General features: G+C 43.4%; 2 protein-coding genes and 1 pseudogene across 2 annotated transcripts; 1 reads left to right on the forward strand and 2 right to left on the reverse strand.

Moving 5' to 3' along the window:
- The first annotated feature begins 1,987 nt into the window (after window positions 1–1,987).
- On the forward strand, window positions 1,988–6,019 carry LOC117060619 (alpha-1-antitrypsin-like). The gene is made up of 4 exons (XM_033173010.1): window positions 1,988–2,606; window positions 2,860–3,130; window positions 3,753–3,900; window positions 5,828–6,019. Exons 1-4 carry the CDS (start codon window positions 1,997–1,999, stop codon window positions 6,017–6,019), a joined length of 1,221 nt encoding a protein of 406 aa, XP_033028901.1. The 5' UTR covers window positions 1,988–1,996.
- A 5,468-nt stretch (window positions 6,020–11,487) lies between these two features.
- Window positions 11,488–14,713, reverse strand: LOC117041549 (alpha-1-antiproteinase-like). The gene is made up of 4 exons (XM_033140464.1): window positions 14,059–14,713; window positions 13,380–13,650; window positions 12,937–13,084; window positions 11,488–11,825 (listed from the first exon to the last, which is right to left on the reverse strand). The coding sequence occupies exons 1-4, from the start codon at window positions 14,696–14,698 to the stop codon at window positions 11,634–11,636; spliced, it is 1,251 nt and encodes a 416-aa protein (XP_032996355.1). The 5' UTR covers window positions 14,699–14,713; the 3' UTR covers window positions 11,488–11,633.
- A 7,938-nt stretch (window positions 14,714–22,651) lies between these two features.
- On the reverse strand, window positions 22,652–24,274 carry LOC117060783 (annotated as a pseudogene).
- Window positions 24,275–26,621: the final 2,347 nt, after the last annotated feature.

Here is a 26,621-nt window from a genome sequence, read left to right on the forward strand (position 1 = left end):
GGACCTCCAACACCCGGGTTGGGGGTCAGATATAGTGGTTAGGATCCAATGCCTAAGCCAATACCGCTCAACATCTGTAACCAATAAAGTTGTGGCCTTTACGCCCATTTAATTCAAAGAATGTGTCCTGTGTTGTTATTCACCTGGGAGGGAGGGATATAGCCACACAATGACTCTACTGGTTCTCTTTGAGGCTTTCAATATGCTTGATAATGGTATGGAGGCTCTGGGTGTGGTGCTGCTTCACGCAGCATGGTGGAGGCGGGCGAGGGCAGCAAGCTGATGCTGGGAAGGGCCGTGTCCAGCCTCTGCCTCTTCCCTGGCGCCCTCCAGAACTTGGCACCCTGGCACCCTGTGCTACTAGCCTCTATGGGTAAGATGCCCCTGACTGCCTTTAATATCAACAAACCTGCAACACACTGACAAATCTCCCCGTTTCCAGAGGGCTAAACTATCCTAAACCCCATTATCAAACCACAACTCACTGGCATTGGACACAGCTTGTGAGATATAAAAACACTGGTCCCAAATGGGACCCTTAAAATAAATTCTGAGCAAAGTTAGTGAAGCAGCAAAAATTTATTTAGTGATCACAAAAAACATACTTGCAAGATGGGTGTCCAAAGCAGGCACACCCAGTTCTGGTAAAGACGAGTACATATCACCTGTCTCAAAGTGCAAGTCCTTCCTCTGTCCACAGAGGTCACAGATTTCCCTCTTCTTACACAGCTCAGTAGTTAGTCCACATCTATCCCCCCCCCCCTGCAAATAATGACCTCAGAAACTTAACTGTTGCTGCTGTGGCTAGCTAGCTGTTCTGATCTAATTGGCTGCTGCAGGAGGAGGGAGAAGCTATCCAGAGTTATAAATTGAAAGGAACTGAAAAAAAACATGCTGTTCAAGCAAGACGGGAGTCTCAGAATCTCGGCCCAAGCAATCAAGCACCAAGTGCCAAGCGGCACTGGGGAACACTTCCAGAAAACCCAGGTCTGTATGAAAGGGATGGGCTCTGCCTGAACCAGAATGGGGAAAGACAGTTTAAAATGATTGCTGGGGGAAAGTGAGCAGGATCTGAAGAGTGCCTGCTTCAGAATAAATCATCCATTAGGGATGAGGGCGAAAATGTTTATGATACCCTAAAGGAATAGAACTAGGCGATAAAACTGCAGGATCACTTAACAACATTCTAAGGAAGCCAAAGCACTGTAGGGCAACACAAATGCCAAAAACATTTGGTAGAAGACACAGTTTGCACATGTTTATACACTAATGCTATCGGCCTATGAGCCAAGTGGGAGACAATTCAACACCCGTATTATAAAAATATTGGACTTTACCCCCATCTTAGCTCTCACCTGGGATAAAACAATCACTCCACTCTGTCTCCCAAATAGGGAACAGTTTCATGCTAGGTCAGACTCTTACTCCAGGGGCATGAAAATACCATGTCTATCTTTCTATGTACATTCAACACCAGTTTCAGTCACTGAAATGGAGAGATGGAACAGGAACATACACCCAATCTTTCTTTTTCATTTTGTGGCAATATGAAAGTGTCACCAAATACAGCCTGAGAGGCACTGGAAAATAGGAACAACGTGGTTCCACCTTGGTTCAACAATATCCCTGGGGTAGTTCAGTCGAGCTTTTCGGAAGGACTCAGAGATGCAATCGCAAAGTTCAGGGATGATTGTTCTGGCAGCATTGATTCAAGGCTACACTTTCTGCTTTGTGTTATGGGCCCTCTTTGGCTTGAGATGTCTATGTCATAGTCAACACTGTGGTAGCTCTGCATGAGATGAACACAGTTCAATGCCGATTGTCCAGTGACCTTGGATATTGTGAGGACACTTGGTGTTTTGCCTTGGTAGAAAAGAACTCATGCAGCTAGTAAGCTAATAGACACCACCCAACTGCAAACATTCTTCATTAGGTCATGGTAATGAGAAATTTTAAATGTGATTCTTTCTGTACAGACCATTTCCAGAGGAACACAATGTCTCATACCCACCTATATGTGCTTCTTGCTGGGCTCTGTGTTTTTGCCCATTGTCACCATACTTTTGAACGCCGGGAAGACCATGACAGTGATCCACCCTCTTTGAAGATAGCCCCAGGAAATACTGGGTTTGCCTTTAAATTGTACCACCAGCTTGCTTCCGAGCATCCTCATAATAACATTTTCTTTTCACCTTTGAGCATTTCCACTGCGTTTGCCATGCTGTCACTGGGAGCTGCATCCACCACGTTGAGTGAGCTTTTGTCAGGACTTGGCTTTAACCAGGCAGATCTCAGCGAGCAGGAAATACACGAAGGTTTCCGCCATCTCTTCCAGATGCTAAACAACCTCGATGGTGAAATCCACTTGAGCATTGGGAATGCCCTATTCACAGATGACCAAGTGCATCTCCTAGACAAGTTCTTGGATGATGCAAAAACTTTTTATGAGACAGAAGTTTTGCCAACTAATTTCAAAAATCCTGAGGAAGCTGAAAGTCAAATCAATAGCTACATTGAAAAGAAAACCGATGGGAATATAGTTAATATTTACAAGAAGCCTGACACAGAGGCTGTAATGGTTCTTGTAAGTTATATCTTCTTGAAAGGTAAGTCATGAGGACTTGTTTTATACACTGTTGTAAGTTCTTTTTGCTTATTCCTGCACTAAAATCCACTAGGAAGACCTAAGGTTGAATTTCCAGAAATGAAAAAACAAATAGTTTTTATTGTTCCAAAAAGTCATATTCCTTTTAGAGTTTGTGAAATGGCTTTTTACCGTAAGCATGGTCTTATTTTGGCTCTCTTCCTCCTGCTCTCTGTCTCCAATGACCTGTATGCTGTTGTTGTTTTTTCCATAAGCCTTTTGGGAAACCCCTTTCAATTCTCAGAATACAAAAGAAAATGACTTCTTTGTGGATGAACAAACAACAGTGACAGTCCCTATGATGAAAAAAGACAGCTTTCTTGAGTTTTACCAAGATGAGGATTTGTCCTGTAAGGTTGTAAAGCTTCCCTACAAGGGCAATGCTTCAGCATTATTTATTCTTCCTGACCAAGGGAAAATGGAGCATTTGGAAGATGCTCTTAACGAAGACGTTTTGTTAAAATGGATGAATTCACTGCAACCACGGTAAGGAGCCTGCAGTCATGGAAAGAGTGTTGCACTTGAATATATTAATGCAGTTGATTATAGCACAGTGCTGATAATGCCACGCTTCTTCTTTGGCAATCACTCATAGCCGAGTAAGATTGTCTTCCATAAACACGGTTTTTAACAATGAGTCCATAAAGTGACTGTGGAGGCCAAGTCTGGATCCACGATTGCAGGTTCGATCCCTGTATGGGACAGCTGCATAGTCTTGGATTGCAGGTTTGGAATAGATGAACCTCAATGTCCATCCCAACTCTACAATTCTATGATCCTATGTGTGCATATATAGAGATCTTAATACATTTGTTCAGCTTTATCTGATGCTAGTCCTGCTCAGAGCACATCCATTAAAATTAATGCAGATATTTTTGTCTTGTCTATTAATTTCAGGGGGTCTACTCTGAGTAGGACTAGCACTGGATATAACCCCATTGTTATAAAAATCTATTTATTGTGATCATTGGCTACTATTTTGTAATATTGTGCTTTTAGCAATAATTCACAGTCCCTTTTAATCTAGCCATATTGTAAATTTCCATTATTTGCTTTACACATTTTTCTCAAAGTGTACCTCTCCAGCCTCTGATTCCTCTTTCAACAGGAGAATACAGCTATTTCTTCCAAAGTTTTCAGTCTCGGGCAGCTATTCTATCAAAGGGCTATTAAGAAAAATGGGTATTACTGATGTATTTACAGACAGAGCAGACCTCTCTGGATTTACTGGGAACCCTGATCTGAAGGTTTCCAAGGTAGGCTTCTCAAAATCAATCTTGTTGATCCAAAGGCTCTTTATTTTATTTCATCCTACATTTTGAGTCAAAGGGTTTAGAGTGCTTGCACCACAATCCCATCTCTCATGGAGAGGAGCAGCCAAAAAATAATTGGTATTCCAGCTGTGCTGATGAAATTGGCACCACAAACTGCTTGGTGACAGTTGAGGAAAAGCCCCAGGTCTTCCAACAGAACTAGTGGAGAAACCCTTAAGCCCCAGCTAACATCATATAAGTATACATAAAAACTGGCATCAATTAATTAAAAAAAATCTTAAAATTAATTCAGACAAATTAAAATCTGGACAAATTGCAGTTATCAGGTTAAGATTGAGAGTGGTTAATACTTGCCGGGACCAGCTGTTTTCACTGATCATATAAGGGAACAGGCTGGGAGGCCTCCTTCATGCTTGTTCTTATACAAAGGAAAATAATTATGCAGCAAATTCATTTCGTTTGACTTCCTCCCATGGCTTCCAATTTCAATCAATCGTCATCTTGCATATCATTATTTTTCCTCTATAAATTTCAAATCTTATTTATAAATAGATTGTCCAAATTTAACCCATCATAAATGTTACAACCCTGCTAATGTTTTAACATATCTACAGTGTTCTTTAACATATTCTATAAATTTTATCCAATCTTGTGAAATTTCTTCTATCATCTTTATTATCCATTCTTCCTTCATTGGTGTACCTTCTTCTTTCCATTTTTGGGTAAACAACATTCTGGTGGCCATGGTAGCATACATAAACAATCTATTTAGGTTCTTTGGTACGGTATCTCTTCCCACACTATTCCGAGCAAAAAGGCTTCTGGTTTTTTTTATGAAAGGTTATCTTAAATATTTTTTAAACTCATTATAAATCATTTCCCAGAAGTCTTTTGCCCTTCTACAAGTCCACCACATGTGCAAAAAAGATGTCATCATTATCTTTACACTTCCAGCATACTTTCATGGAGTTTTTATACATCTTTGCAATCTTAACTGGGGTTAGGTACCAATGATACATAATTTTTATATAGTTTTGCTTTAATGAGCAACATAAAACAAATTCTAAATCCTCCTTCCACAGCCTTTCCCATGACTTGAGTGGGATATTATGTCCCAAGTTTTTTGCCCATTTTATAATTACATCTTTAACCTCTTCATCTTTTGTTTCTCATTCCAACAGTAGCTTATACATTTTTGTTAATAGTTTTTCATTATTTTCTAACAAATCTTTTTCACACTTTAAGAATAACTTCCCAAAGCCTCTCTCCTTGTCACTTCTAAATATGCAATTTAGTTGGTGGTACTGCAACCAATCTGTTAACAAAAACTTTTTTTCTTCAAAATCTTTTATCTTCAATTTATTTTCTGTTTTTGTTAACAGATCTTTGTATGTGACCCAATTTTCTTTCATGTTTACTTTTTTCAAAAATATCACTTCCAATGGGGAAAGCCACCAAGGTGTTTTATTATCTAATAGATCTTTATATTTACCCCATACTTCGTATATTGATTTCCTCACAATGTGGTTCAGGAATCCCTTTACATGAACAGATAGATAATAATTGGGCTTACTTTGAAATAACCCCGGGCTTACTTTGAAAATTTGAGACCAGGTTTCATTTTGAAAAGAGTAAAACTTGTGATGCATTTTTGAACTAACCCTAGCAATGGTGAGGAAGAAGAGAAACTGTACAGTCCCCTGAGGCCAAATTCTTGAATAATTGGAGGCATGCACAATACACTCATGATTGGTGGGAAGTAGAGATTAATAGTTCATAGTTGTGAAAAATGACAAAATGAACATTATCTCACATACCCTCTTCTGCTTGCAAGGGCCAGGACCATCTCTATCTAATGATAAGATATTGGCCTATGTTTGAGACTAATTCTTGATTGTCTTATTGGCAGGCATTTCATGAAGCTGTTCTGAATGTCCATGAAGCTGGCACTGAAGCAGCAGCTGCCACTGCGGTGGAAGCAGTTGGCCGGAGAATGCGTCCTACAGTGATGTTTAACATGCCCTTCCTTGTTCTCATCTTCCATGACATCACCAATTCCATCTTGTTCATGGGAAGAGTTGTAAACCCCCGTGAACAGTAATTATGCAGTTAGGATACATCTTGCATGACTTACAATTATGTTCTGGTTTAGTGTACAGTGTGTATGAAATTGTATTTTGAGTTAAGGCCACCATTGGCACAAATTATTAAACAACTGAAGGATTCGTGACATTATTGTTGTTTTTAGTTTGACCAGCTGTTGCTTATTGTAATTCAAATGATGTTTGCCCAAGATGGACTTGAAGTGCTTGAAACTCAAGAGCAATTTCACACATATGTTGTCATTATTTTATTTATTATTATATTTTATTACGAACATTCACAGCCTGACCTTCATCTTGGGCAGCATAAAAACAACAAAAACACAGCACACAAGATTACCTTAAAACACAAGAATGAACACACACAAAAACTTGCATAGCAATTTTACACAACGCCGCTCTCACTCTTGAACGGGGGCAAATTTGCCACACCTTGATTCCCCTGGGAAAGAAAACACAGGTGATCTCCCTCAGAGGTGCTGTGCTCCTGACCCATGTGCAAGCATGGGTTGAATATGGAGGTGGAAGAGCAGACCCCCTATTAAGCTTTGCTCTTCCCCAAACACACCAGTCTTCACTTCAGTGCGCCCTCTTTCCCTTTGCAGGATGGGCTTTTGCTGAGAACTGCATAGGAATTTTGGAGGGAGACCCTCACTTGCTTGGGGAATCCTCTTTTTCACCTACTTCATACTGCTGGTAGTGCTTTGGTGTACTGGTGTTGTATTTTACCTCGTTTAACTGGCTGTTAATCTGGGCAGGAAATACAACTAAAGAGATGGAGAGGCAAATAACTGAGGCCATATTGGGCGAAGAGCACGCTTTGATCAGCTTATGCCTTCTTGTGTTGGGTCATTTGCAGTGCCCTTTGAGCTATCTATGTGCATTGGGGTGTATGCCAAGCTGGTGGGTGTGCGCTTCTCAAGTCACATGTCAAAGGTTCTTGGAAGAAGGAAGAAGTAATGCTTTCAATCCTTTGCTGTAGGGCCACATGTATTGTCTGCGGAGTAACCTAGTTCCTCCTGTCTTAGGGAAGTCCGCTTACCCCTTCCTGGGTGTGGCAGTATTGCGGGTCAGCCAGTGCCTCCTCTAATATTGCATTTTACAGCTGCTTTCGTCTTGCTATGGCATTGGTGGTTGCTGTATTCAGGGCCGGGTAGGAAAATGCCTTTCAGGCAAATTGGCTATGGCCGAAGGGTGAGCCTACCTCCTAGCAGTCATCATAAGTTTAGTGGTTTAGGCACTGGGTAACCTTGGTCTTGGCTGCAGGGGGAGGTTGTACCCTCAGCTCACCTTCCCAAAATAGGATACCCTGTTAAAGGGATCTGTGTAGGAGTTGCTTCTGTCCTTATGCCTGGATGGGGGCCTGAGCCTCAATACTCCCCTAGGCAGCGATCCATGCTGGGATTTCCCCATTTGATGTAAGTCCTAGGAATTCCTGCTGCTGGGTTGACACTTGAAGTCATTTCTGGCATACGGGCCAGAAGTAAATTGTTACCCATTGCCTAGGCCAAACCTCTTCATCTGTAGTCAATAAAGTTGTGACCTGATTTGATCCCATACTGATTGTGTGGTGTCCTTCAATTCTGGTCCGGATGGTGAAGTGGCAGGGGGAATGCATGGCCTGAGTCTACAACTTTCTGCTTTGTGCATGTGTGGGCACACATTAATCCAGCTTTATCACTGGAGGCTTGATTGGTATCTGGGGTATGAAATATCTTTCACCAGCCTTAGTCTGAAGGAACCTGCACATTTTGCCTCATAGCATTCTTTCCAGGAGGGCAAGAGCATTTCTTTTCTTGAAAGCTCAGTCTGGGGTTCCTACCCAGGGCCACCAGTGAAAGCCTTTGCAGATGCCATGGCACCCACAGGTGCCAGGTTGGAAACCACTGGCTTCATTTTAGTAACTCAATCACTCATGTCGCTCCCCTTAAATAAACTGCATATTTGTAACTGTGAAGAAAGAAAGAAAAACACCAAGTGATCATGCATACAACTCAACTAGTGTTTAATTTGTTCCGGAACATGTGATAGTAATGACCCTAGTAAAGTAACTGATATCTAAAAGCATCTTTTCAAACATGTCTCATATTGGAAACCCCATGTTTTTTGTGCTGCAACGCAAGTTGTTGAATCATGCCTCGGTAAGATTCTTGACTTTTGCCATGAAAATGACGGTGCTGGTTTCCTTTTCAACAGTCAGCGACAGAAAGGGGTGGCTGAAGTCAAGTTTAGATGACATGGAGTAGGGAACACGTTTAATAAGAGTAGTAGCTTCTGTGCCATTGTCATGGACATCTAAATAAGCCTTCTGAATAGCCAGGGGTAGGGAGAATAGCAATACTTTAGTATAATATAGTGATGAATCGGGGTTTTAGTATGAGAAAAATTACTCCTTCAAAACAGACAAATCCATTGAATGTCTTAAGAAACAACATCTTGTGATCATTTCTCTTTCTGATTATCTATTGATATAGTTCTCCTAACCATCTCTAACCATCATCTATTTTGTATGTCAGCTTCAAGGAACTGATGAAATTTTCTGAAAATCTTGATGTAAATCTTCTCCACAAATATTTTTTTCCTAGTTCTTGTCTTTCCCCCTTAATGTTGATAAGAAGCAAGATCCCTGTCCTTTCTGATTATGCTGAGGCTTGCCATAAGTCAGGGGGGAATTTTGCAGGATGCATGGCAACGCGATGGAAAAAGCATCGGAAACAGCTCAAAAAACTTAAAATCACTACTTTGGGGTTGATATATATAGATATAGATATAGATATAGATATAGATATAGATATAGATATAGATATAGATATAGATATAGATATAGATATATATAAAATGTACAGTTGCACCTTAGAGACCAACTAAGTTTGTTCTTGGTATAAGCTTTCGTGTACATTAATATATTTCAGCTGCCTCAGACCAACATGGCTACCTACATGAATCTAGTACTTTGGGGTTGTTTTCCCCAAAAAAGCTTAAAAATTCAGGTGGATTTCTTAAAAAAGCTCAAAAGTAATTTTACTTTATATGGCAACCCTAATTATGCTAATATATGAAGACTTCTCTCATATGATATAGGTAGATCATGTAGAATATTACCTTATTACTCATATAATATTATAAACATGTATACACTTCAGGTTTCCAAAAGTAGCCAGGACATAAAAGATAAATACAAAAGTTTATATAACTGGATAAAAAAATAAAATATAGTGTTGCCCCCCCCCAAAAGCTCAACAACTTTACAACTTCGAGGTTCAAAAAAGTTGAAGCTGAACAACTTTTGTGACCAGATTTTTACTTCTTGAAATATGGCAACCCTATAAAATATATAATATACTTGTAATATACATACAAAATTATGTTGCAGAAACAAAGCATATGTGTACACACACACACTGCATATGGTTAATCAAAGGTTTGTTTTTCGAAAAAGAAAAAGACAGTGCTTGAGCATTTCAAGAAAATGGGTATCACAAGGGCTTAAGGGAAGGCCTTGGTTTTGGGGAGAAGTGTCTCTCTCTGTGTGTGAGAGACAGCTTTAGTTCTCTGGTGACAGAGAGAAGCAAGAGATGGAATTGGCTGATGGGTGGATGCGGGTCAGAAAAACGCAGGTCACACAATTGAAGTTGAATCCTGAAAAGACAGAGGTGCTTTGTGTTCTGGGCAGTGTTGCACATCCTTGGAAGGAGTAGCTCTGTAGGTTGGCGGTACTACTGGATACAACATTGTCACTATCCAAATATTCCTTTGAATATCAACTGAATTGCAGTACATTGTCCACTACACTGATAAATCTCCCCATTCCCAGGGAGCTAAACTATCCTAAATCCCATTGTCACTATTGAACGCCGGGAAGACTATGGCAATGATCCGCCCTCTTTGAAGATAGTCTCAGGAAATACTTTGTTTGCCTCTAGATTATACCACCAGCTTGCTTCCAGGCTTGCTTATAAGAACATTTACTTTTAATGTGAAGAGTGTCTGGTTCACCTAAAATCATCCAATGTCAGGGGCTGGTCTGAATCGGATGCCAGAGACTGGTCTGACTCTGAAGATGGAGGAATGCAGTCACAGACAGTTCAGCTTGTAACAGGGAAAGTAGGGGAGGATTCATCCCCCATCTTCCGTCAACATTCCCAGAAGCAGATTTAGAGGCCATGCAGTTGGGGGAAGAGTTAGACAGCTTTGAGATTATAGCTAGGCAACCAGGAGAGAGGGAGTGTTTGGGAGATTCTTCAATCGAAAGTGGCAGAGAATTCCCTCCCTCCCCTCAAACTTGGAGGACTGAAAAGGTTAAAGAACAATGCAAGCCCAGGGGCAGGAGAGCAGGCCTTTGGCGCACTTCTTTCTGCGGAAGGGGAGGGGATTCAGAGTGAGCAACTGACATCCTGATAGAGGATGGCCCAGGGCTGCTCTTGGTAGTTGTAAATAAAACGGACTATAATCCTGCTAGAGGCTTGCTAATCCTTATTGGAAGCTCCCAGAGAGAGGGGAAACTCCCATACCTGCCAGCGTATCTGACATCCAATAGGGATAAGGGGGGGGGAGAATTATGATACTTTAAATGGGAAGGATGGCAACTAGGCAATGAACCTGCAGGGGCATTTAACAGCAATCCACGGAAGCCAAAGCACTGTAGGGTAAAATGCACACACCTAAGACATTTGACAAGAGACACAATATACAGATATTTGTTTGAGAAAACCATGCTGGGTCTTAGTAATCACAGCATCCTTTCCTAAGTGCTCACAGGCAGATCGTTTAATTTTCTATTCTAGGACCTTGAAGTCAAGGTCACTGGTAATGTCTTCTCCCCCTCCCCTTTTGAAGATGGGGAAAACATTTGCTCTCCTCCAGACTGCAAAGACCTCACCTGTTCTCCAAGAATTCTCCAAGATTATAGACAGAGGCTCTTAGATTACAACAGCAAGCTCCTTTAGTGCCCTTGGATGCAGCTCATTAGGCGCTGCAGATTTGAATTCATTTGAAGTTCCCTTAACATCTTTTTCCCCTTAGACTGCAGCTCCCTCTGTGGATTATTTTTTCAACAGATTGAGCACTGCTTCTCTTATCAGTGAAGACAGAGGCCAAGTATGCATTGAGCAGTTCTGCGTTCACTCTGCCACCGAATATAATTTCTCTGTGTTCTCCACACTGAGGACCTACTACTTGCTTTTTCTTCCTCTTGCTTTGGACATAGTCAAAGAAACCTTTTTTATTGTTTGTAACCTCTCCTGAAAGCCTCACCTCATTCTGAGCTACATGACCTTCTCCCTGCAACTGTTGGCTACTTGTGGATACTACACCTGCACAAGAGATAATAATAAAATACTGTTGACCTGATCTCTCAAGTGGCACAGGTGTTTACACCCCTAAATAATCATGGAGGGAACGCTAGAGAGCACACTTAAATAAACAGCATATTTCTTAAGATTGTGAAAAAAGATAGAAAAACGCCAAATGATTTTGCAGACAACTCAATCAGTGTTTTATTTGTTCAGTTTGGGAACATGTGACAGTAATCACTCTGATACCTAAAAGCAACTTATCAATCATGCTTCATATTGGAAACTCCATGTTTTCTGTGCTGCAACACAAGTTGAGCAATCATGCCACAGTAGGATTATTGACTTTTGCCATGAACATGGTGGTGCCAGTTTCCTCGTCAACAATCAGCATCAGAAAGGGGCGATTGAACTTAATTATGGGAGGAAGGGACATAGGAACAATTTCAATGGCAGTAGTAGCTGCAGCTTCAGTGCCATACTCGTGGACATTTAAATAAGCTTTGTGAATAGCCTGCAAAGAAATACAACAAAAATTAGTGCAAGATTGTGTCTGACTCACGGTTTTATCATGAGAAAATCTAGGCCTTCAAAACAAACAAATCCATTGAATGTCTTAAGAAACAACATCATGTGGTCATTTCTCACTCTTATTATCTATTGATCTGGTTCCTCTAACCAGTTCTGAGCATCATTTTTTTGTATCAGTGATCCTCAAGGAACTGATGGAATTTTCTGAAAATCTTCATGTCAATCTTCTCCATAATTATTTTTTCCTAGTTCTTGTCTCTCTCCCTTAATGTTGATGAGAAGGAAGATCCCTGTCCCTGGCTGATTATGCTAATAATACTAACACTTCTTTCATATATACATCATATATAATATTACCCTATTACTCCTATAATATTATAAACACTAGGTTTCCAAAAGTAGCCAGCACATAAACATATAAATACAAAAGTTTATATAACTGGATAAAACACATATTTAGTAATATACTTTAAAATTATGCTGCAGCAAAACACACAGCATATGGTTAATCAGGAATATTTTTCAAAAACAACTACAATGCATGAGCAGGTCAGACTAAAGCAGTTATGTGATAAACGATACTGTCTGCACAAAGCTTGCAAATATATCAAAATTCTCCTCCTTCTCCAATGCTAAATGCAGTCTTTGCAAAGCAACTGGTAGCTAATCATTTGCTCTTGAAAATTCTGCGTCAGAGGTGGGGAAGCTGTGGCCCTCCGGATGTTTTTGGATGCCAATTCCCATCAGCCTCAGAGAGCATGATCAAAGGAAGAGAGAGAGCTGGGGCTTAAGGGTCTCTCCATCAGTTCTATTGGGAGACCAGCTCCATTTCGGCTCCCTCCCCAACTGTCATCAAGAATCACTCATGCCATTAGGCTATAGTAGAGAGAGAGAGAGATGGGATTTTGGTGCCTCTTAATCATCATAGCTGGAAGAGCAAATATTTTTGGCTCCTCCTCTCCATGAGAGATGGGATTGTGGTTCAAGTACCCCAAATTAGGTTCATTTGAACCTTCAGACAAGAGTGTACCTCTGGTGGAAAATGGAGGATGCAAGAAAATATAGGTCAACCTGTTGAATTTTGAGCAGCCTACCTTGGAAATCTTCAGCTCAGGCTTCCCAGTAATTCCAGAGAGGTCTGCTTGATCTGTGAATACCTCCGTAATATACATTCTTCTTAAGATCCCTTTGATAACATAGTTGCCAGAGATTGTAAACTTTGGAAGGAATAAATCTATTCTCCTGTTGAAAGAGGAACCAGAGGCTAGTGAGGTATTGCTTTGGGGAGAAATGTGCCAGGAGGATTTTTGGTGTCATATGGCAGGACATAATTCCCATCAAAGATGTGCTCTCCCAATTCCACATTCCTAGCATGTTTGCACTCCTGTCTCAGCAACGTCTATGCTCGATTGATCCTGTTTGGGGAACTACAAAGGATTTGGTCATTATACAGCCTATCACTACCCCACAAACTCACAACAATATATTTACACCTACAAATATATACTACACTTTCCACTATTGCATGCACACTTACCGTGATTGCGTTGAATTCATCCATTTAAACAAAACGTCTTTGCTAAGAGCATTTTCCAACTGCTTCATTTTTCCTTGGTCAGGAAGAATAAATAATGCTGAAACTTTGCCCTTGTAAGGGAGCTTCACAACCTCGCAGGACAGGATTGTATCACGGTAAGTCTCATACCAGCTGTCTTTGTTCATCATTGGGACTTTCACCGTTGTTTGCTCATCCACATGGAAGTCTCCTTCTCTTGTACTGAGAGGATTGAAAGGTTTTTCCCAATTGGCTTATGGAAAGAACAATAACAGCGTACATGTCATTTAATTCTTCAATATATTAATTTTCACACTCAGAGCTTTTAATAAAAGCTCCTGTTTTAGTGGCATCTTACTGTACTGAGATACCTGCCTTTATAGCTCTGTTCTTAATCTAGTTCCCAATTTCTTAATCTCATTTCCAGGGAAAGGGTACTCACAATATATTTGATTTGTTGATAATGGTGGAGGTCAATTTTCTGATTGATTAAAAGAACTTCTCTGTGATGAGAAGTCTGAGAAGATTCTTCTCACACAATGGGCAGATGATGACTCCAGACTAAAGAGCCAACAAATCTGAACCACAACTTAAACTTTAAACCTTAAACTGAGAACATCTAAGAAGCAAAACATGTATAAAATAAGTCCATCTGACTTACCTCTCATGTAAATATAGTTCACAATAACCATTAGAGCCTCTGGGTTAACACCCTGGACAGCATCAACTATTTTCCCATTTGTTTTATTTTCTATATAGCTATTGATTTGACTTTCAGCTACTGCAGGATTCTTGAAGTTAGTCGGAATCACGTCCGTGTCATAAAAATGTTTGGCATCATCCAGGAACTTTTTCAGGAGTTTCACTTGGTCACCTGTGAATAGGGCGTTCCCAATGCTCAGGTGGAGTTCAGCATTGGGGCGGTTCAGTATACGTAAGAGATGACGGAAACCCTCATGTATTTCCTGTTCGGTAATATCTGACTGGCTAAAGCCAAGTCCTGACAAAAGCTGACTCAACGTGGTTGTTCTAGCTCCCAGTGACACTAGGACCAAGGCAGTGGAAATGCTCAGAGGGGAAAAGAAAATGTTCTTCTTAGCGGTCTCCGAAGCAACGTGGTGGTAGAATCGAAAGGCGAAGTCAGCATTTCCTGGGCCTATCTTCAAAGTGGGCAGATCTCTTTCACCTTCAGCCGGAGGAGAATGGGCGTGGTCATGGTCCTCTTTGTGGTCAGGGGTATGGTGACATTGGGCAAAAGCCCAGAGCCCAGAAAGAAGCAAACAGAAGTGGAGGCGAGACATTGTGTTCCTCTGGAAGTCGTCTGTGAAGACAAATCACATTCAAAATTCATCGTTGCAATGGCTTGCCTTTGAGTCATTCGACTCTTATATGCCTTTCTGGCAGGATTTTTAAAAACTCACTTTCTTTTCTTTTGGCAGAATGTTAGACACATAGTGATCTTTGTTAATGCCTTTATTAAGGTTGGAGTGAGGTAAAATAAAGCTGTGGCCCTCCACTAAAGAGTTTTGTGGCAGCTTTTGTGACAGCACAAGGACTCAGAGCACAATCCTACCCATGTATAATTGAATGAAGTGGGGCTTACTCCCAACTAGGCACCAGGCTATCTAGGTGACAAGCAACATCTGCAATCCTCACACCAGGCAGGCAATTCCTCCTGCAGTCTGTATGCCCATCACATATATTCCTAACTACCACAATCCCCCACCAACCCACTGGAGAGGTACCCATGGCATGAGAGGCTACATGAGCACCCCCCAAGGAATGGGTCCCTTCTAAGAGAATGCCTTCCTCTTCCTCAAAGTGATGTTCTCCTTAATTGAGAACTTCATTTTCCCTGACAGTAGTGGGGTTGTCGTTGTGGGAGCGGGAGCGGGACCTAGCTACCACCTCCCCAAAGGCCTTCTCCACCACTGTCTTGGCTTCTCGTACACTACATGCATGGTTGGTTGGTTATGTTGTTGTTGTTGTTTTCGTTATCCGATTAAGAGTTTGGGATTTCATTGGGTAGATTGGTGTGCCCTGATCTCCTTGCTTGGCTGTTGAACTCACATGTCTAAGGCACTTTATCAGCCGGAGCTGATTCTGGTTCTAAATTTATATTCTCCTGAGTTGTTCCTCCCAGCTACTGTAGTAGGCAATAAGATCAGGATGTGTGGCTCAGATTCCGTTAGCCTCCTGGGGACTGGGAGTGGACAATGGGTGCTCATTAGGTGGCTAGTAAATTAAGTTTAAATAGTTGATTAATCAACCGGCCCACTTCCTGAAGAAAAGCTACTGAAAAGGCTCACTGCTGCAGCTTTTACTTTATTTTTGTTTTATTTACTGCCAACAGCACACTTTTAAAAATGCCTGTTGCCATATAGTTTTAAGTGGTACACTGCACTCTTGTTTTGGGTCATTAATTTGCTACCAAGGCTTATGATGAAGAGTTGAGGGAGTTGGGTATATTTTAGTCTGGAGAACAGAAGGCTGAGAGGTAATAGGAACGCCATCTTCAAATATATGAAGGTCTGCCATATGGGAAGTGGAGGGAGCGTGTTTTCTGCTGCTCTGGAGCCAGTGGATTCAAATGACAAAAAAAGGAGATTCTGACTAAACGTGAGGAATAACTTTCTGACCCTAAGAGCTGTTCAACAGCGGAATGGACTCCCTCAGAAGTGGGAGAAATCTCCTTCACTGGAGGTTTTTAAACAGAGGCTGGGTGGCCATCTGCCAGGGCTTATTCAACTGTGATTCCTGCATTGCAGGGGCTTGACCCGTTGGTCGCTTCTAATTCTATGATTCTATGTCATAATCTCCTAGCCCCATTTCCGAAGCTGCTTCTCTCTTCTATTCCCCATTTGCACCTCTGTTTCCACCTTTGCCCCCATTTCCATGCCTCCTCCTCACTTTTCCTTTGCTGTCATTTCCACTTGCACACAGACCACCCCCATGGCAACCTCCTAGATCTTCCCTCTCCCATACATTGCAACTATTAAGCCATCTTTTCCCCTTCCTCCCAATTCCAAAGCCATCCCTCCTATTTTGCAGCCCCTTTGTTACCCCCACCCAATTTTCAGCTTCACTCCCATTCCCATGCCTTCACTTCCCTCCTTTTTTGCAACTCTCCCTTGCACACAGACCCCCATTTAGCTCCTTCGATCTTCACACCCAGTGCTAATTCTAGCCACCCTTTTCAACTCCCCATTTCTAAAGCTGCTTCTATTCTGCAGCCTCCTTCGAACCCACTCCCCTTTTGACCACCACCTCCTTTTTCATACCTGCTCCGCTCCCCTCCACTTGCACACAGACCACCCCTGTGGCACCCTCCAAGCCATCCTCTGTCATAGCAGCACCGGGAAAGGCACGTTTGATACTTACGTTCAGAGGTGTCTCTTGGAAGAAGCAGGGAAAGCTCCTTGCAGTGAGCTACTATTTATCTGTGTTGGGGCACTGTTGAGAAATGTTCGCTAAACAGGGCAAGCTAACCCAAGAAGGACAAATATTGACCACGACATGCATTGCTGGTCACCTGTACTCCCAAGTCCACAGCGTACTCTCCCCTGGAGTGAGGGTTCCACTGGGTTTTCCTGGATCCTGTACAGTACAATATGGTGATTGGGGCCCCTGCATCTCTCTGTCCTGGAAGTATCTTTGCTTCTTTATCTATTGTTGCAGAATAGATTCCAAGCAGTAACAAGATTCCAGGGGGGCGTTCCAGGCACTCACCTAGGATCTGTGCTCCTTTGGAGAATTGAAGACATGGCAGAGGCTGTTGCAGCTTTAAGAAATATGGTTTGTTCCCTGTTTACACCACTGCAATCTTGTATAACACTATTTTGCAGGGTGAGCTGTAAGCCAGGCTGCTCAGGTGGCAGATTTGGGTTCAATCTTCACAAGTGGTACCCAGCCTCATCTCTTCACAGCTGCTTGAAATATTCCTCACACACTGGAATCAGCAGAAGCTTCATTTTACATGCACTTCCGCTTTTAAGGCGCTAGGGAGCAGTGGGAGCTGTTAATGCACATGACGGGCAGCGGGGATGGATAACAACAGCCTGGGCTTCTTGTTCAGGTTGTTTGCTTTCTTATGAAAGAGGCTTGAGGCAGGTGAAAAGTCATCTAGGGTGCCCACTGAGCCTCTTGGTCATATTAGGCTTCCTGCCTGGCCCCCTGGCCCTGATTGCAGGAAGGTGGGATCATCCTCAAAAGCTGATAGCTTCCAACAACTTCCTAGAGAAAACAAAATAAAAAATAAAATAATTCCTTCGAGTAGCACCTTAGAGACCAACTCCTGTATTTGTCACTCCATAAGACACACCTAGTTTTTAGAGGAGAAAAGGGGGAAAGCCCTGTTTTTTTGAGGATCAGCTCAAAGTGGTGCAGCTTTTTTTGCAAAGGAAAAAGCCCTGCTTTTTTGAGGATCTGCTGAACGTGGTGCAGCTTCTTTTTCAAAGAGGAAAAGCCCCGTTTTTATGGGGTTCAACTCACAGTTCTGCAGCTTCTAGTCCTACAGCCATTTCTGCAGTTTCCAGACAGATAATCTAATCAGCCAGTCACATGTCGCTGGGGAAACAAACAGCCTCCCTCTGCATTCAACAATGGAGGCCTGGGCAAGGGGGCGGGGCTGGAAAGGGAGCCGGGACTCTTATCTCTCTCCTGATCTCTTGCTGATCAGCTGCTGAGCGGGGTCCTTTCAACACCCCCTTCTATCTTTGCAAAATAAAAAAAGAGCACAATCTGCTTTTTGCCCCTAGGCAATTCAGCTCCAGGGACCATGCATTCGCTCCATAAGATGCACAGACATTTCCCCTTACATTTTAGGAGGGAAAAAGTGGGTCTTATGGAGCGAAAAATACGGTAAGTTTGTTCTTGGTATGAGCTTTCGTGTGCACTCATCTCGCTTTCAGGCCAAGAGAGCCGGCATTTGTCCACAGATAGCTTTCTGGGTCATGTGGCCAGCATGACTAAACCGCTTCTGGTGCAATGGATCACTGTGACGGAAACCAGAGCACACGGAAACACTGTTTACCTTTCCACCGCAGTGGTACCTATTTATGTACTTGCACCGGTGTGCTTTCAAAACTGCTAGGTTGGCAGGAGCTGGGACAGAGCTGGGACAGATTCGAACCACCGACCTTCTGATTGGCAAGCCCAAGAGGCTCAGTGGTTTAGACAGCCTTAGGGCTCTATTCCTGCCAGTTACCACCTGGCCCAGGGCGGGGCCTGACAAGCCCACAAAAAGGACTGCTGCCGCCTCTGCTCTTCTGCTGGTTGCTGCCCAGGAGGACTCTCCTGTGCCTTAGGGCCCCGTTCCTGCCACTCACCACCTGGCCTCAAAAGGACTGCTGCCATTGCTGTTGCTGCCCAGATCAGTGCAAAGCTCTTTTTTAAATGTTTTTAAATGTTTTTATTATTATTATTCCTTTTCATCTTTTTTAATTCTTTTGTTGTGGGGGTGGGATAGATGTTCAGTGGGGTTTTGGGTTTTGTTTAATTTTGGTTATTTGTAATTTTTATAGTTTTTGGTTTGTATTGTTGTGTTTTGTTTTCTGTTTTTATATAGGTTTTATTTTGTTCTTAAGGGGTGGGGTCAGGGCTGCCTGGGAGGGAGTCCCGGCCAACAAAATGGCTGGGGCAGGTTCCACAGGGGGGGGATGCACTGGGACAACCGATCTCAGTGATCACAGGCAGGAGGAGGAGTTATGCTAAGACCAGACCATGTCATTGCTGAGGAGGCAGGTTTAGTCGTTGTCTGAGGACTATCCCTGCCTCCGGGTCTGGTCCTGACCGGACGGATACTGGAGTCAGCAAGGGATACCCACATGACCTGAAGATGCTGCTGTGCAATGCCAGGTCAATGTTGAATAAAACCACTGCCATCCATGACTTGATTGTGGATGGTGGACTTGACCTGGCATGTGTAACAGAGACTTGGTTGGACGAAGCAGATGGGCCTGTCCTTGCCGCTGCTTGTCCACCAGGTTTCTCTTACGCACAGCAACCCAGGCCTTGTGGGCGGGGAGGGGAGGTTGCAGTGATTTTTAGGAAGTCATTAGTTTCCACCAGGCGTCCTATTGGGAAGTTCTCTGAGTGCATGTTCTGGAACTTGGGCAATAGGGGCAGTACAGGATTCCTTTTGGTGTACCGACCTCCCCGCTGCACCAAGGATTCCCTGCCCAAGCTGCTTCAGGTCGTGGTGGATGTTCTCCTGGAGTCACCTAGTTTGGTCGTCCTAGGCGATTTTAACATCCATGCCGACACGACCTTACAAGGGGCCGCTCGGGACTTCGTGGAAAGCATGGCCTCCATGGGGCTGTCCCTGAATAAGTCTGGTCCAACTCATAGCTGAGGACATGCCTTAGACCTGGTATTCACCTCTATGGATGTTGATGATATGACATTTAAAAAAAGCGAAACTAAAGAAGTGCCATGGTCAGATCACTTCCTGGTGCAATTGGACTTCTCCGCAACCCTTCCCCTCTGAAGAGAGGTGGGACCAATTCAGATGGTCCGCCCCCGCCACTTAATGGATCCAAATGGTTTCCAGAGAGTGGTAGGGAATACTTTATCCCATTTTGATGGACTTTCAGCTGATTCCCTGGTGGCCCGCTGGAACGTGGAGTTAACCAGGGCTATTGACTGTTTGGCTCCGAAGCGCCCTCTCCGGTTGCATGGAGCCCAGACAGCCCCATGGTTTTCCTCGGAGCTGAGGGCGATGAAACAATCGTTGAGACGGCTAGAGCGCCGGTGGCAGAAAACCCATTCTGAATCCAACCGGACACAGGTTAGAGCTCAACGTCGAGCCTACCAAGTGGCGATAGCGACGGCGAAGAAGACTTTCTTCACCACCTCTATTGCATCTGCAGAAAATAGCAGCAGGAGACTCTTTCAGGTGGTTCGGAATCTATCGGAACCACCTTCGTCATCGGGACCTGGTAGGGACCCCAAGATATCCTGCAATGCGTTTGCAAAGTTTTTTGCAGATAAAATCGCTCAGATTTGGAAAGAGGTAGACTCTACCGTGGGAGCAGGGCTGGGGCGGGAGAGTGCCAGAGTCCTGTCTAGTCCAGTTGCATGGGATCAATGTGGACAGGCTGCTTGGACAAGTGAAACCAAACACCTGTCTCCTTGATCCTTGCCCATCCTGGCTTATGAAAGCTAGCCGGGAGGGGCTGGGCTATGGGCTCCGCGGGGTGATGAATGCTTCCCTCTGTGAGGGAGCATTCCCAGACCCGCTGAAAGAGGCGGTCATTAAACCGCTTCTTAAAAAAACATCTTTAGACCCGCTGAAAGAGGCGGTCATTAAATCGCTTCTTAAAAAATCATCTTTAGACCCGGCCAATATGACCAACTATCGCCCAGTCTCAAATCTACCATTCTTGGGCAAGGTGATTGAGCGGGTGGTTGCTGAACAACTCCAGGCACGCCTGGAAGAAGCGGACCATTTGGATCCCTCCCAAGGCCTCATCATGGGACTGAAACTGCCTTGGTCGCGCTGGTCGATGATCTCCGGCGGGCTAGGGACAAAGGTGAGAGCTGTTTCCTAGTTCTGCTGGATCTTTCAGCGGCCTTTGACACCATCGACCATAACATCCTTCTGGACCGGCTAGAGGGGTTGGGAGCTGGGGGCACTCTTATACAGTGGTTCCACTCCTTCCTCCTGGGCTCGCGTCTCCACTCCTCCACATGCAGCTGCTGGGTGACCTTGGGCTAGTCACACTTCTTTGAAGTCTCTCAGCCTCACTCACCTCACAGAGTGTTTGTTGTGGGGGAGGAAGGGAAAGGAGAATGTTAGCCGCTTTGAGACTCCTTCGGGTAGTGAAAAGCGGGATATCAAATCCAAACTCTTCTTCTTCTTCTTCTTCTTCTTCTTCTTCTTCTTCTTCTTCTTCTTCTTCTTCTGGGGTGCCTCAGGGTTCTGTCCTCTCCCTCATGCTTTTTAATATCTATATGAAGCCACTGGGAGAGAGCATCCGGGGGTTTGGGCAGGGTGTTCATCAGTATGCAGATGATACCCAGCTCTACCTCTCTTTCAAATCAGAACCAGTGAAGGCCGTGAAGGTCCTGTGTGTGTGCCTGGAGGCGGTTGGAGGATGGATGGTGGCTAACAGATTGAGGTTGAATCCTGACAAGACAGAAGTACTGTTTTTCGGGGATAGGAGGAGGGCAGGTGTGGAGGATTCCCTGGTCCTGAATGGGGTAGCTGTGCCCCTGAAGGACCAGGTGCGCAACCTGGGAGTCATTTTGGACTCACAGCTGTCCATGGAGGCGCAGGTTAATTCTGTGTCCAGGGCAGCTGTCTACCAGCTCCATCTGGTACGCAAGCTGAGACCCTACCTGCCCGTGGACTGTTTCACCAGAGTGGTGCATGCTCTGGTTATCTCCAGCTTGGACTACTGCAATGCGCTCTATGTGGGGCTACCTTTGAAGGTGACCCGGGAACTGTCACGGCTAAAAGAAAAATTGGCCGCTGTTTCTTTAATACTAAAAAGAAGAAAGTCAGCATGAGTCAGCAGCCTGCGATGACTCATGCTATTTCTCACCAAATTGTACCTGTGTATATAAAGTGGTTGAAATGTTAGTATTGGTTGTTTTGGTTAAAGCTGGTAGTGCTGGTGTGTGTAATAACTGTTAGTCGTGTTTGCAGACAAAGACTCTTTTAAGAATAAAAGCAGTACTCTGCAAAGATACTCTGCTCAAAGACTCCTTTGTGCCAGTGCAGGTTCGAGGAACAGGTGAAGGAGCGTCTCCACCCCCATCATTCAGTCCGGACACTGAGATCCATATGATATAGATCATGTAGAATATTACCTTATTACTCATATAATATTATAAACATGTATACACTTCAGGTTTCCAAAAGTAGCCAGGACATAAAAAGATAAATACAAAAGTTTATATAACTGGATAAAAAATAAAATATAGCGTTGCCCCCCAAAAAGCTCAACAACTTTACAACTTTGAGGTTCAAAAAAGCTGAAGCTGAACAACTTTTGTGACCAGATTTTTACTACTTGAAATATGGCAACCCTATAAAATATATAATATACTTGTAATATACTTACAAAATTATGTTGCAGAAACATAGCGTATGTGTACACACACACACACTGCATATGGTTAATCAAAGGTTTGTTTTTTGAAGAAGAAAAAGACAGTGCTTGAGCATTTCAAGAAAATGGGTATCACAATATATTTGATTTCTTTTGATAATGGTGAAGGTCAGTTTTCCGACAGATTTAAGGAACTGCTCACACAATGGGCAGATGATGACTCCAGACTAAACCACCAACAAATCTGGACCTAGAACCACAACTTAAAAGTTTAAACCTTAAAGTGAGAACATCTAAGAAGCAAAACGTGTATAAAACAAGTCCATCTGACTTACCTCTCATGTAAATATAGTTCACAATAACCATTAGAGCCTCTCGGTCAAGACCCTGGCCAACATCATCTAATTTCCCTTTGGTTTTGGTTTTTATATATCTATTGACTTGACTTTCAGCTACTGCAAGATTCATAAAGTTAGTTGGAAGAACATCTGCCTCATAAAAATGTTTGGCATCATCCAGGAACTTCTTCATGAGTTTCACTTGGTTCATCTGTGAATAGGGAATTCCCAATGCTCAGTTGGATTTCAGCACTGGGGAGGTTCAGCATATGTAATAGATGGCACAAACCCTCATGTATTTCCTGCTCGCTGATATCTGGCTGGTTAAAGCCAAACCCTGACAAAAGCTGACTTAATGTGATGTTTTTAGCTCCCAGTGACTGTATGGCCAAGGCAGCGGAAATGCTCACAGGGGAAAAGATAACATTCTTCTCAGCGGTCTCCAAAGCAAGGTGGTGGTAGAATCGAAAGGCCAAGTCAGCATTTCCTTGGACTATCTTCACAGAAGGCAAATCTCTGTCACCTTCAGCAGCAGGAGGAGAATGGTCATGGTCCTCCTTGTGGTCAGGAGTATGGTGACAGTGGGCAAAAGCCCAGAGCCCAGCAAGAAGCAAACACAGGTAGCTGTGAGACATTGTGTTCCTCTGGAAGTTCTCTGTTGGGGGGGGGGGTCGCATTCAAAAATTATCATTGCAACTATACAATGAAGGATGTTGGCATTGTGTTTATGTCTACTTTATATTAACATGGCAGACAATCTTTATTTGTTGCTTTCGTCCTTACTGGTCTCTTTAAGCTTCTCTGGTACTGTTGTGCGGAGGGCTCTGGTTTGCATTTCAGCTATTCAACTCTTGTCTGCCTTTCTGGCAGAAAAAACTGAAAAACCCACTTTTTCCCTATGGGCAGAATATTAGGAACAAATATTAGGAATATTAGGAACAATCCCATGTTTTTGTTTTTGTTTTTAAAAAAGAAACAAACATTCCAGTTCTCATCATGAACACTCATCATGAAGTTGCTATAGGAAGTTCCAAACTTCTAACAATTAAAAAATAAATAAATGGCTCTAGTACTATATGCTCTTGAGTACCTCCAGAAAAAGCACAGGTTAAAACCTTTCTCAATGACCCAAAATGGAATAAGGTAAAATAAAGCAAGATTTTGTTGTTGTTGTTGTTGTTCAGTCGTTCAGTCGTGTCCGACTCTTCATGACCCCATGGACCAAAAGCAAGATTTACCTGATGCTATTTCTAACCACCCCTTTCAACTCCCCATTTCTAAAGCTGCTTCTATTCTGCAGCCTCCTTTTCAACCCATTTTTCACTGTCACCTCCTTTTTCATACCTTCTCCTCTTCTCTCCTTTCCTGACATCTCCATTTGCACACAGACGACCCCCATTGTACCCTCCAAGCCAACCTCTGCTGTAGCAGCATCAGGAAAGGCACATTTGATACTTACAGTACGTTCAGAGGTGTATCTGGGAAGACGCAGGGAAAACTCCTTGCAGTAAGCTGCTATTTATCTTGGGCAACTGTCTCCTTCATTAAGCAGAACTGACTACCCCAAGAACAACAAATATTGACCATGGCTTGCATTGCTGGACACCAATAGTCCCAAGTCTACAGCGTACTATCCCCTCTAGTGAGGATAAAATTGGGCGTGTCAATGGGTTCTCCTGGCAATCTCATACCCCCCCTCAATTGTCCCATTTTAAGTGGGACATCACTGGACACAAAAGTCAATCCTGGATTCTGTTTGGATGTTGGAATGTCCTATTTAAGATGGGCACTCTGGCACAAATCAACAAGGCCAACCGTGCTGTTTCCAAAGGTCCTGAAGGCAGGCCAAGGAGGAAGGGGGAGGAAGGAGAAGGAGGGAACTCATGTCTGTAGTATAAAAAAAAAACTTCCATGGCTTAAGGGAAGGCCTTGGTTTTGGGGAGAAGTGTCTCTCTCTGTGTGTGAGAGACAGCTTTAGTTCTCTGGTGACAGAGAGAAGCAAGAGATGGAATTGGCTGATGGGTGGATGCGGGTCAGAAAAATGCAGGTCACACAATCGAAGTTGAATCCTGAAAAGACAGAGGTGCTTTGTGTTCTGGGCAGTGTTGCACATCCTTGGAAGGAGTAGCTCTGTAGCTTGGCGGTACTACTGGATACAACATTGTCACTATCCAAATATTCCTTTGAATATCAACTGAATTGCAGTACATTGTCCACTACACTGATAAATCTCCCCATTCCCAGGGAGCTAAACTATCCTAAATCCCATTATCACTATTGAACGCCGGGAAGACCATGGCAAGTGATCCGCCCTCTTTGAAGATAGTCCCAGGAAATACTGGGTTTGCCTCTAGATTATACCACCAGCTTGCTTCCAGGCTTGCTTATAAGAACATTTACTTTTAATGTGAAGAGTGTCTGGTTCACCTAAAATCATCCAATGTCAGGGGCTGGTCTGAATCGGATGCCAGAGACTGGTCTGACTCTGAAGATGGAGGAATGCAGTTGCAGACAGTTCAGCCTGTAAGAGGGAAAGTAGGGGAGGATTCATCCCCCATCTTCCTTCAACATTCCCAGAAGCAGATTTAGAGGCCACGCAGTTGGGGGAAGAGTTAGACAGCTTTGAGATTATAGCTAGGCAACCAGGAGAGAGGGAGTGTTTGGGAGATTCTTCAATCGAAAGTGGCAGGGAATTCCCTCCCTCCCCTCAAACTTGGAGGACTGAAAAGGTTAAAGAACAATGCAAGAACAGGGGCGGGAGAGCAGGCCTTTGGCGCACTTCTTGCTGCGGAAGGGGAGGGGATTCAGAGTGAGCAACTGACATCTTGATAGAGGATGGCCTAGGGCTGCTCTTGGTAGTTGTAAATAAAACGGACTATAATCCTGCCAGAGGCTCGTTAATCCTTATTAGAAGCTCCCAGAGAGAGGGGAAACTCCCATACCTGCCAGTGTATCTGACATCCGATAGGGATAAGAGTGGGGGGGGGGAGAATTATGATACTTTAAATGGGAAGGATGGCAACTAGGCAATGAACCTGCAGGGGCATTTAACAGCAATCCACGGAAGCCAAAGCACTGTAGGGTAAAATGCACACACCTAAGACATTTGACAAGAGACACAATATACAGATATTTGTTTGAGAAAACCATGCTGGGTCTTAATAATCACAGCATCCTTTTCTAAGTGCTCACAGGCAGGTCGTTTAATTTTCTATTCTAGGACCTTGAAGTAATGTCTTCTCCCCCTCCCCTTTTGAAGATGGGGAAAACATTTGCTCTCCTCCAGACTGCAAAGACCTCACCTGTTCTCCAAGAATTCTCCAAGATTATAGACAGAGGCTCTTAAATTACAACAGCAATCTCCTTTAGTGCCCTTGGATGCAGCTCATTAGGCGCTGCAGATTTGAATTCATTTGAAGTTCCCTTACCATCTTTCCCCCCTTAGACTGCAGCTCCCTCTGTGGATTGTTATTTCAACAGGTTGAGCACTGCTTCTCTTTTCAGTGAAGACAGAGGCCAAGTAGGCATTGAGCAGTTCTGCGTTCACTCTGCCACCGAATATAATTTCTCTGTGTTCTCCACACTGAGGACCTACTACTTGTTTTTTCTTCCTCTTGCTTTGGACATAGTCAAAGAAACCTTTTTTTATTGTTTGTAACCTCTCCTGAAAGCCTCACCTCATTCTGAGCTACCTGACCTTCTCCCTGCAACTGTTGGCTACTTGTGGATACTACACCTGCACAAGGGATAATAATAAAATACTGTTGACCTGATCTCTCAAGTGGCACAGGCATCTACACCCCTAAATCATCTTGGAGGGAACGCTAGAG

This window comes from Lacerta agilis, chromosome 1, assembly GCF_009819535.1.
Source record: "Lacerta agilis isolate rLacAgi1 chromosome 1, rLacAgi1.pri, whole genome shotgun sequence".
Lineage (NCBI taxonomy): Eukaryota > Metazoa > Chordata > Lepidosauria > Squamata > Lacertidae > Lacerta > Lacerta agilis.

Excerpts from the sequence above, each read along its gene's own strand:
- LOC117060619 (XM_033173010.1), top strand. The coding sequence starts at position 1,997 with ATGTCTCATACCCACCTATATGTGCTTCTTGCTGGGCTCTGTGTTTTT. Across the intron at positions 3,131-3,752 it reads ATGAATTCACTGCAACCACG|GAGAATACAGCTATTTCTTC; the intron begins GTAAGGAGCCTG and ends CTCTTTCAACAG. Across the intron at positions 3,901-5,827 it reads CTGATCTGAAGGTTTCCAAG|GCATTTCATGAAGCTGTTCT; the intron begins GTAGGCTTCTCA and ends TCTTATTGGCAG.
- LOC117041549 (XM_033140464.1), bottom strand. The coding sequence starts at position 14,698 with ATGTCTCGCCTCCACTTCTGTTTGCTTCTTTCTGGGCTCTGGGCTTTT. Across the intron at positions 13,651-14,058 it reads GAACTATATTTACATGAGAG|CCAATTGGGAAAAACCTTTC; the intron begins GTAAGTCAGATG and ends TCTTTCCATAAG. Across the intron at positions 11,826-12,936 it reads CTGAGCTGAAGATTTCCAAG|GCTATTCACAAAGCTTATTT; the intron begins GTAGGCTGCTCA and ends ATTTCTTTGCAG.